Here is an 11715-nt window from a genome sequence, read left to right on the forward strand (position 1 = left end):
GAACGGTCACCACTAGTAACGTGACTGGTGGGTGCCCAATGGGTGGGTTGGTAGGGTGTTGGATGCTGGGTGCTGTAGTTCACACCTTAGAAAGCACGAGTGTCACAAGTAACAGTTTTTTGACTGGGGGACCTGGGGGGGGGGTCATATTTTGACAGCAGTAGGCCTAACTGCCTGTCAGAATTCCACGCCCTCCCTAACTAAGTATTGGACCGTATTAAGATGATGATATTACTTTTGTATTCAATTCATCTTACGAGGCTCCAGCTGTCCTTTTTGTGTTTTTTGACTGGGGGGCTGACCAGTGTTCAGAGCGCAGATGCTTCTATCGTTTTAGCCTGTTTAGTTAGATAACAAGATTTAACTTAAACCTTGAACTCTCAAATCACAGAATCATTAAAGGTATATTCAGTGATTTCACTTAATTCAAATATCACTTCTTTTTTTGTTTTGTTGTGATAATCCTCCCTACTATAGAGTGTGCTGGCCATATAAGGAGTTCCTCCCTGTCCCCAGTTAACCCCTGGGGGTCAAAAAACCTTAGGTTTCGTTTTTGACTCTCTATCCTGATTGGACGAAAGGCTGGGTCCCACAGCCAAAAACGAAACCTAAGGTTTTTTGAGTGAAATCACTGAATATACCTTTAACAGTGGTCTGGGTCTCCCGTCTCTCCTATGGGCTATAATATAGTCTTTAAGTGTGAGAGATCCTTGGTTTGATTCCACTCAGTAGTGGAAAAATTACTACATTTCTTGAAATGAGTTTAGTAAAAGTATCAATAAAGAAAAACCAAATGTTTTTGCACTATTTTACAAAGTTGATAGTATTGATAAATAGCTCAAGATAAGCATGTGCAAGACAACGTGCAGAAAAGTCAAGGGTAGACACTTCTTTGAGTGATTTTCGACGAGCTACGGTATGTTGTTTTTCATGGTTTTCAACGACATATGTTGTACGTAATATACGTATGTCATTTTAAAATAGTTTTCGATGCTGCTCCAGAGAGTGACGTGGACAAAGTCGTGACAAATCATGACAATAAACACAATATTTTGGACCAAACAAATAATTACAAAGAAGAAAAACAACAAAAAAAGTGTGTAACCTTCCCTTTTTTTCTTCTTTCCAATTCTTTGTTCGGCCCAAAAAATTGTGTTTGTTGTCATGATTTGTCACAACTTGAGTTGGCTTTGTACGAGGCTTAAAGGGTATTTAAATAAATACTTTTTGAAAAGTCTATGAGGAAAATGAACGGGGAATAATTTCCTGGGCCCTGGTAGGGGAGGGACTGTGACGCTCTATTTCAGGTGGAAAGTCAACTTCCATAATAGTGACAATTAAACGGAAGCTTCCTCCTTTTCGAATCCAGAATTGATGATTTATTGTCCATTGAGATTGTTGGATTTAATTAATTTTGTATGTTTTACCTTTTATTGTTTAATTTTGAGTTTTTTTCTTGTATGATGTTCAAAACAAATACAAAGAAAGAAATAACGACACTAAATTAAATCAAAGTCAAAGTTTTGCTGAATTTATGTTTTTCAGTGATTACAGTTACAGTCCTTTTGACAATCTGAATGGCTTAGCCAATCATATGCACCCATTTTGACTGCCTGGGTGAAATACTAGACCAGCTATTAACTGTACATTTTAGAATTTCAATTTTTTTCCAATGATTGTGTACTATAGACTACAGATCTTATCATTTTGTGTTTGTATTTTGTATTGTAACTAATTTAAATAAAAAATGGTTCACCAAAACAACATTTATTTTAATGTGTTAATCGTTTTATGATTCCTAGAAAGTGGAAATCAAAATAAGGTTTAAGTTGTGTTGTGGCACAACATTAATTTCAAATAATAATGCAGCTTGATTCTGAATATTTAGTCATGCAACTTGAAAATGTGAGCATGAGAGAAAGAGATAGAAATACATTCAAATTAGGCCAGTGGAAACTATGGTACTGTAAATGCAGACCTCAGTCAGTCAAATACATTAAATGCAATATATGTGTTGTCTCCGTGTGTGTGTGTGTGTGTGTGTGTGTGTGTGTGTGTGTGTGTGTGTGTGTGTGTGTGTGTGTGCGTGCGTGCGTGCGTGCGTGCATGCATGCGTGCCATCTTTCAGACATACTGTAGCAATGTACATCTCATCCTACATGCCAGTACTTTTCAGCTTCATGTATAATTAACTGTCAACTTCTTTAGCCATAATGTCAATGACATTACAGTGCTTACTTCTTCTCTAAGGACTCGCAAAATTGGTGCAGCAAAAACACAACACATTTCAAACAGCAACCACCGATTGACGGGATATACCGGTACAAACATAATGGACACAAGGAATGAATAAATGAGATTACACAGAACATTGAATGAAACATTGAATGAAATCTATTCAGAATTAGGATTTAATGGCATTGCAGCTGGGAGGGTAGTTCATTCAGTATATGGCAATGTAGGCTGTGTAATGTAATGTTTGTCCTAGTGGTGCCACACACATTTTCAAAGTGTTGACAGTCCAGAGATTATACTCTGTCTTCTTTAGTTGCACCGTAAGGATGTAATGACAGTATTTTATTATCTTCCTTCTCCCATTGCCATGTGCCTTTTCAAAGTGTACTCATGCACAACCCCAAATTATTGTTTATCACATGCACTAGACAAAAAGAAAGATGAAGGCAAGCCCTACGCTTGCCTCCTGGCAGAGATTTGCCCTCTGCTGAGCACTCCATTCTAGTTTTAATACTGTTTTGCACCTTGCATCTCACATGTAAATCATTACCATTCCATTCAGTGAATGTAGATGTTAGTACTACAATTATTACATAGTCTCCAACAACACAGGTAAACTGTAAATTGCATTATATATTTTTTTATTGCTATACCTGACCAGTTTCAATTAATACTTGAAATATTTTCATTTACATCCAGCACTTTCTTTGTCCAGACAAGGGAAAACAGGATAGGCCTACATTTTGACCCTTGTTCACTGACACCCTTGTTAGCATAAAAACAGGCTTAAAGGTCCCCACACGCCGAGCGCGTTTTTCGGATTCTTAGCTGCGTTTTCCTGTCGGTTTTTCGGAAAACAGACAAAAGTCGAAAATGCGTCCAGTGTGCAACCACCTTAATACTGTGTTCACACTTCACACTGGCAGATGCAAAAGATACAAAGATGCAAAGCTACACAGCATATTTGTAGCTTTGTAGATTTGTAGCTGAAGTTGAAACCAGCTCAACGTTTTTGTAGCTTTGTAGCTGTTGCAGCAGCTACACACGACTGATGTACTGTATGGCTTCCATTGGAAATGAATGGTAGACTGTATCTCTGCCCGTGTGAACGCAGCATTACACCTGCAGTGACTGATCTCTGCCTTACTGTATATGTGTCATGGTTCTGGGACAATCTGATAGACTTGCTAGAACCAATCCCTGAGAAGTAACTGAAACAATTTCAAATAGTAATACAACAGTTAGTACATCTGCTGTTTGCTACTTCTAATACAGTAGGTTCAAACTGTAAAGCTGGGCTTTGTTAAATTGTTTCACCAACGGCAACAAAACATCTTATTTCAACACTTTGTGGCATGGATCTTTGTGACACATATTTCATAGTCAATCAGATGGTAATTGCACTGAATAATGTTTCCTTTGTGACTAAACCAATGTAATTATTCGCTATTTTGTCTATGTCACAAACATTAAAAATAAAAGGTTCTGTTCCCGTGTCTTTGACACATCCCTGGTTTTGTGTGAATGTGCATAGGATTCCCGCCACTGGCCACTAGACGTCGCTTTCTCCATAGAGGGCAGTGGAGAAGGCTGAGTAATCCAGCGCTCCAGGTACTGCGTCAGGCCCCGCGTATGGCGCCATCCTGGATATGCAGTATTCAGCTTGCTCAGGCGGTAGCTCTCTGCGCAACTCCTCAAGCAAAATATAAGGCTAGAGAGAGAGAGAGAAAAAGGGAGGGAGGAAGGGAGAGAGAATAAATATCCCATTAAGACCTGAGGCTGAATGGCAATTTTCTGTATAAAAATAAGGCATAAAAACCAGGAAAAGGTGACATCTTTACCATATCACGATATTACAATATTCTAAATTGCAGATGATAATTAGTATCAAATCATGATATCAATATAATCGATATTGCCCATAGCCCAACAAAGTACTAACTGACGGTCAGTGTCGGTCACTACTATCGATTAAACCAGGTTAAATCAGGTTTAATCGATGAAGTCACCAATATAGAGGGCAGAATGATTAACTACACAGTATTAACAGAGTGACTGACAGACTCACTGACAGACACAGGCATTTGTCTTTGGTATAGGACATTCTAACACAACCAGACCTTTCATTCCAACAAGGTAATGGAGACACGATTCACTGTGCGTGCCTGCCCGCCCGCACGCCCGCCCGCCTGCCTGCCAGCCTGCCCGCCTGCCAGCCTGCCTGCCAGCCTGCCAGCCTGCCAGCCTGCCTGCCTGCCTGCCAGCCTGCCTGCCTGCCAGCCTGCCCGCCTGCCTGCCTGCCAGCCTGCCTGCCAGCCTGCCTGCCTGCCAGCCTGCCAGCCTGCCTGCCTGCCTGCCAGCCTGCCCGCCTGCCTGCCTGCCTGCCAGCCTGCCAGCCTGCCCGCCTGCCTGCCTGCCAGCCTGCCCGCCTGCCAGCCTGCCCGCCTGCCAGCCTGCCCGCCTGCCTGCCTGCCTGCACTGTGTGCGTGTGTGTGTCACTACTGTATGTGTGTGACTGTGTGTGTTCGTCTTGACAGATTGACTCTTACAAAGTGCTGAAATGATCTCTAGTGCAGAGATACTATTATTATTGTGTATTACTTCCATTGGCCCAACAATATTCCACCATGTGAAATTAAATCTCAAATCCTTTAGATTGTTATGGTTTAAATAGATGGATACATTGCTGATCTGATATTCAGCATCAAAAGTGGGAGGTATTTTGATGCAGTTTCTTAAGGTTGTGTGTATCTACTATCTGGTAAAGGTTAAAGTCTATGTAGAGATATGACGGTTTCTCAGTCTGTAGAGCCGTCTTCTTTGCACCACAAGGTTCAGTGTTCACACCCAGGGCACCGCCAAGCGCCAACTCAGCATACTGTATGAGCAGCACGGCTTTGGTAACGTGAGCTAGTAGCTACTGGTTGCGAGCTGATGGTAGGTGTCGCACTCCACCGCCACAGTCTGTCTTGAAAATGGGCACCCCCATTCTTGGCTGATACTGACAATAAGCCTATTTAGGGTGCACATGTACATTGTACATGCATGTGTGTGCATGTGCCTGCGTGTGTGTGTGCTTACCACATCATAGCCCATAGAAATCAGACAGGCCCTGAAGTCATCTGTTTCCATCCCTCCTTTCTTTTTCTGGAAAGAACAAAATGTGTGGGAAATTATTTCTTTTTAACCTACTGGCCTAACCTAACCCTAAAACTAACTAACCCCTCAGGCTAACCCTAAAACTAACCAACCCCTCAGGCTAACTCTTACCCGGTCAAAGTGGTTAAAGGAGGTCCTGAACTAATTTATTTGCTGCTGGCTGATGCCCTTGGCGTCACGTGTTAGAATCTGGGTCTCGATTTCATTCACCGTCCTGGCTATGGTGGTGAGCAGCAGCTCCCAACCAACACGCATATGCTATAGGGAGGAAGAGAGAAACATGAGTCAGCGTTTAAAACGCTAATGTTGAAGAGCAGTGATTTTTGTACTTTTTCCGTTTTGCATGTATCTATGAATTACTCTACTCTAATAGACCCCCAGGTTTGGTTAGAATATTCAAACATGTCTTCCTTGTGCATTTTTGGTTTCTTCCTGAGAGCACACCATTTTTGTGACATAACATCATAACCCTAACCCCTCCCCCATTTTCGAGGCTTAAGTTCAGGTGGGTGGTGCACAGGTGAAAACCAGTTATACGTAATTAACTGGTGGGTGTGGCCACATACAAACATAATTTTTTTCACTTTTTCACAACACTTTCTGTACACTTTTGAAAAAGATCTTCTACCTAGTATAATCATAGTACCTGATGATCATGTTTTAGAAGGGGGGGGGGGGCAATCATGACACTCAATCTTTATATCTATCTTTATATAATCTTTAAATTACAATTGAGAAGAGCACACTTTGTGAACGCACAACTCTGTGAGTAGTTCGGGTGGCCAAGTAATAGACTGTGACGTATATGCGGCGCATGCGGAAGTGGCGTTTACGCCTGTGCTTTGTGGCCGTGATACGTCACTGACTTCACCTCTGCGATTGTGTTTTCAACCGCGCAGAGCTTTGTGGCTGTTTGTAGTTCCCCGTTCTGTGATGCGAATCATGCGACGGAGTGATTGTGGTGAGCACGGAAAAAACACGGTCAGGTGAGGTGACCACCGGAGCTGAAATAACGTTGAGCAGCGGTGAGTAAAAACAGAGAGAAGGGCTGGGGCGTGCGGCTCGTGACGTCATGTTGTAGTTCGGTGGTCAGTGTACCTCACCACCAAAAATCCAGACTATGAATGAGCCTTCACTCGAGCACACGATATTCACGGAGCAACACCACGGACGTGTGGCGTTAGACCAGTGGAGCCTGCCTGGAAAATGACAAGGGGGGTCCTTTTTGTGGGCGTGGCCAAAAGTGGGCGTTACCAAAAGGTGGGCGTGGCCAAAAGGTGGGCGTGACAATGGCCGTCAGATTTTGACAGCTTCAAATTCGTGTTAAAAATAATATAACCCAATTGACTCCAGTCCTCTCTGTTTAATTCACTACAGTAAAAGCATTACTTTTGCACAAAAAGCACTTTTGGGTGACACTACAGCTCTTGTCATTATTTCTGGATACAAAATGCAATCATATTCACCACAATTGCCCAAGAGATGGCTTATTGACATTACATTCCTCCTGGATAGATGGTTGTGAATGGCCCATTGACATCCCACAATCAAAATAGGAATAGCAATGGCCTGATTGATAGCTAAGATCATTGTTCCAGACCCCTTAATGAACACCTAGGAATGGGAAACTAAACTGAGTTCAAACCATATTTACATTTTTTTAAATTCTAAAGTCAAAAGTGCCCCAAGTTGAAGAATCACCCACATATATCTAACTATAAAGTGCTATGACTACATAAAAAGCAATTATAGTGCTGTCTAGATTGATTTGGTGTGTGTGTGTGACACAAGTACAGCACAATAACAGTGAAGATGCATATCTACAAGCTCACATTAGCCTATTCAAAAGACAGTGTTTGGCAATGACATCTGTTTTACAGAAGCTAAGAACATAACAGTGGAATATATCTATCTATATAATGAAACTATATGTATAAACTATGCATATAACCATGAAGTGCTATGACTACATAATGTGTGGGGTCAAACTAGGGGTTTTTCATTACTCTGAATCCATTAAAAGCATTACTTTTTCACAAAAAGCACTTTTGGGTGACACTACAGCTCTTGTCATTATTTCTGGATACAAAATGCAATCATATTCACCACAATTGCCCAAGAGATGGCTTATTGACATTACATTCCTCCTGGATAGATGGTTGTGAATGGCCCATTGACATCCCACAATCAAAATAGGAATAGCAAAAGTTCACATTGTAAGTTCACATTGACACGTCTAACGGTTAGACGTGTCAATGTGAACTTACAATGTGAACTTTTGCCCATTAGAGCGTTTTTCCAGCTATCTTCTCATAGTCATATCTGATGGAGGGTATTCCCCTCGGCAGAGTCCCCATCTGTTCCGATATATCAATATCATGACTGCATGGACTGAATGATAGATAACCTTTCACCTGATGCCTTATGCTGAATCGTATTGACTCCCAGACAAGTGATAACTGATAACATACACAGTGCTGAACTATGGCACCAGTAGAATACATGACATTATGATATTTTAAAGTAGGCCTAATAGTACATTTTGAAAATTACCAAATTATTCTTAAATCAGTTCAGTCCAATCAACAATGATGGAAGGCAGTGTTACCAGTAAGACGCCTGGGGGCGCGAAGCGACTTTGCCCTAAAGGGCAAGGTCACGAGTGTGATGTCACAAGAACCATATATGGTGCATGGGCACAATATATGGGGCTGATGTCACGACGGGGTGTGACGGGAATTGCAACTTCATGACAGAGTGACGGGAATTGCAACTTCATGACAGAGTGACGGGAATTGTGTGAAAAACACATTGCGTGTGTGTGTGTGTGTGTGTGTGTGTGTGTGTGTGTGTGTGTGTGTGTGTGTGTGTGTGTGTGTGTGTGTGTGTGTGTGCGTGCGTGCGTGCGTGCGTGCGTGCGTGCGTGCGTGCGTGCGTGCGTGCGTGCGTGCGTGGGTGGGTTACCTCCATGCTGTAGTTGGTGTGTTTATTGTCAAAGACGAGGTTTTCCTGTATCTGCTGATGGTCTCGCTCCAGTTTGTCAATGTTAGCCTTGTAGTTGATAATCATCTGATCAGATTCAGGAATACCAAACACACAATTATTACTTCATTACAGCTTATGATCAAATCAACATTACTTCAAATGAATTGTGAAGGCTGAATGATAATTATTGCTGCTATAGCTTCAAAATGTATGCATTAGGCCACAGAGCCCGATTTGATGCAATGTTAGACTGCTCTATAAATCAATGAGGAATGGACCCTTGACGGTCCATTTGGTTACATTTATACACTGTCGGAGTTACACAGTCGTAAGGGAGAACCATTGATCTACTGTAAGGTGGGGGGGGGGCACATTTTGAAGGGCATTATGGAATGACCATGTAGTTTTACCGGTACCGGCGTGGCTTGGGGAAGGATCTGTTATCTGTTGTTTTATGTGAGTGTTGTTGTAAACATGGCAGTCATTTCATGGAAGCCATGAAGACCATGGCCTCCGTGGCCCCTCAGGTTGACCTATTGCCCCTCAAAAAAATGATTTTTTATTTTTTATTATTACAAATCAATACTATAATATTCCCACCACCGTTGGGGAAGTTACGTTGAAAACGTTATTACATTACTATTATTACTACTTTTTAGTTTTTTACAATCTAAGATAATTTATTACAATATTACGTTTTGTACCAAATACAGTAAATGTGTTATTTAATTACTTTCACTTTCCCAAAACATCCTCAAATGAAGAGCAAAAGGAATGCCACAGTAACGTTGTGCTATTTTACAACTGAGAGGCTGCAGCACCATCTAGAGGTGCAGTGTATATATTGGACAACTGCAATTAGTGTAGATTTAGAAACTATACATCTTTAATGCATGCTATTGTTCTTTTTTTTTTTTTTAAGATATTTTTTTGCGGTTACGCCTTTTATTGATTTTTTTTTTTTTGAAGGGACAGACAGTAGGCTGACAGGAAACGGGAGAGAGATGGGGGGATGACATGGAAACGGGAGAGAGATGGGGGGATGACATGCAGTAAAGGCCGTGTCGGGTCCGGGAGTCGAACCCGCGGCACACTGCGACTGGATTACCAGTCCGGTGCCCAGACCGTTACGCTACGGCCTGGGCCCATGCTATTGTTCTTACTCATTAAAGTAATTGTTATTTACGTGTGTTACTTCGTTTTTTTTTATCACAACCACCAGCTAGTATTGGAAATGAACGTGTACCAAGAAAATAATTGTTAATTAAAACCACCCTTTGTGACCGAGGAGCAGATGATTTACCTGTTCAAACTGCTTCACCTGGGTATGCTGCTCCTCCAAGGATCCACCCAGTTCCATTGTGCTACGGCTGATCTCCTGGACAGACAGAGAGGGACATGGGACATTTAGATGATGCTCTTTTCCAGGCTGACTTACAGGGGTAATTCAAGCTATAGCTAAATGCCATAAATGTAAATTCATGTACTTTGAGAATGGCTTATAAATGTTCTGATGCAGATGGACACACCAATGTGAAAACCTCAACTCTAGTGACTATGCAGTAATGCAATTACCATCATCATCATCATTAGTTGAGCCCCTGTGAAGCACTGAGTGCAACAACAAAAAAAGTTTTCACTTTTGTTTTTTAAATAGAAAATATTCAGAGTAGGCAAATATTGTTTTATTCCTAATTTAGTCGTCATGCCAATTGATTCCTCCCGAGATTCCTCACACATGTCTGTGTTGTCACTGCTGTTAATTGTATCCTCCTGACTCACCTGCCAGTGAGGAGCCCCCACCGGGAGGACGTAGAGCCTTCGTCCCACTCCTCCCGCCCAACACTCCCTGCTGACCTATAGGTGTTGCCCCAGCCCGTAGGATTGCATGCAATGGCCAATATCACCCTCCCTGCCCGGCTTCCCTCCCTTGTGTTCTCATACTGTAGATGCCAGACAAAGCCAGACACACCATGGTGGTTTCGAACCCACTACCTGGTGGTGGGGGGCAGGGACTGTACCATCAAAGGTTTTCACCTTTTAAACTGTGCACGTGTGTGTGTGTGTTTCTGGACTTTTTTCATTCCTTTCTGTCCAACTAATTGAGTCACAATAATGAACTTACAGTAGTCTATAGCTTTTTTCCGGAGAAGACAAGGTGGAAAAGAGTGCGAAGCTATAATAATGAAGCTGTTTGTGTGTTTGTCTGAGATAGGGCACAATTTGGATGTCAAGGAGAACAAGGACACTGAGGTCATCTGGCCTTAAGCCAAGTGGGGCTCAACTATATGCACACCTCTGGGACTGGGTGGCTCTTGTTGTCTCTGGCCTACCTCCATCCTGGACTGTAGCCAGGGTCCAGCGTTGTTGGCCTGGGCAGCAAACTGCCTCCTCAGCCTCTCGTTAGCATGCTGCCGGGCTAGCTCCTCCTGGAGACAGCTGTTCCTCTGGGGAACCAGCTTCTTCACCTGGGGAACGCACACAGATACTCATGCACGTATCACACCTGGACAGATGTCCACCATGTACTGTAATGTATACAATACATGCAGATGTGATGTGTGCACATTCATATGCACAAACTGCCACTATGGCTGCAATAGGCTCTGTGAACAGCAGCCTTATTGGTAATTCCTTACTTCTCATAATTATGCGGTGTTGAAATTATTATGCATGTTGGCTCACTGGAAAGACTCTGCTACATCATGGGTCTCAAATTGGTTCCAAATGGCCCCTTATGATGTGTGTAACTCTGCAAATGTTCCATTTGTACACTCTCTGAGTTATGGGGGTCCTTGAAATTAAAAGGTTTGAGAACCACTGTGCTACACTAAAATGGAACAGAGCCTACATTGGTATCATTCGTATCTGGAGGAGAGGTAAGGAAGGAGGTCCGATTTCTTTCCAATATGGCTGCTGTGCATATATAGCCTATTGTTTCTGATTAATGACGCCTAGGTCAGCTATGCTGATGGTACTGTAGGGATTGACCAGGTCAGCAGACAGGCCGTAGCTCGTAGAGATCTTCTGTACCTCACTGTACACACTGAGGATGGCCTGTCGTTCACCGTCTGCCTCTGGCATGGTGGCTTTGAACTGCTCATGAGCTGACACCAGACCCTCCCAACCACTGCTTGTATAGAGGTAAATAATGGGTTAAAAATGTTTCGTGTTTTATAAACACAGGGCAAAGTTACATAGTATTTAATCACATTTTTAGCTAACTAAAAAGTGCAAGCCACACAATGTCCTGACAAGAATGATGTGCGAAGATGAGTATGAACGTTCACATCTGTTTAACTAAATTCCATACAAGGAGTCCTGGGGATATTATTT

The 11715-nt window shown here is 42.3% G+C and overlaps 1 protein-coding gene across 1 annotated transcript; it reads right to left on the reverse strand.

Moving 5' to 3' along the window:
- Positions 1-2865: 2865 nt before the first annotated feature.
- Positions 2866-11463, reverse strand: LOC310874566 (alpha-actinin-2-like; the record flags this gene model as incomplete). The annotated part of the gene is made up of 7 exons (XM_083787424.1): positions 2866-3946; positions 5317-5382; positions 5506-5652; positions 8359-8463; positions 9683-9757; positions 10713-10847; positions 11413-11463. The coding sequence occupies 5 exons, from the start codon at positions 11461-11463 to the stop codon at positions 5536-5538; spliced, it is 483 nt and encodes a 160-aa protein (XP_083643550.1). The 3' UTR covers positions 2866-3946; positions 5317-5382; positions 5506-5535.
- Between the last annotated feature and the right edge of the window lie 252 nt (positions 11464-11715).

The sequence above is a fragment of the Protomyctophum parallelum genome, assembly GCF_964188405.1.
Source record: "Protomyctophum parallelum genome assembly, chromosome: 17".
In the NCBI taxonomy this organism is placed as follows: Eukaryota; Metazoa; Chordata; class Actinopteri; order Myctophiformes; family Myctophidae; genus Protomyctophum; species Protomyctophum parallelum.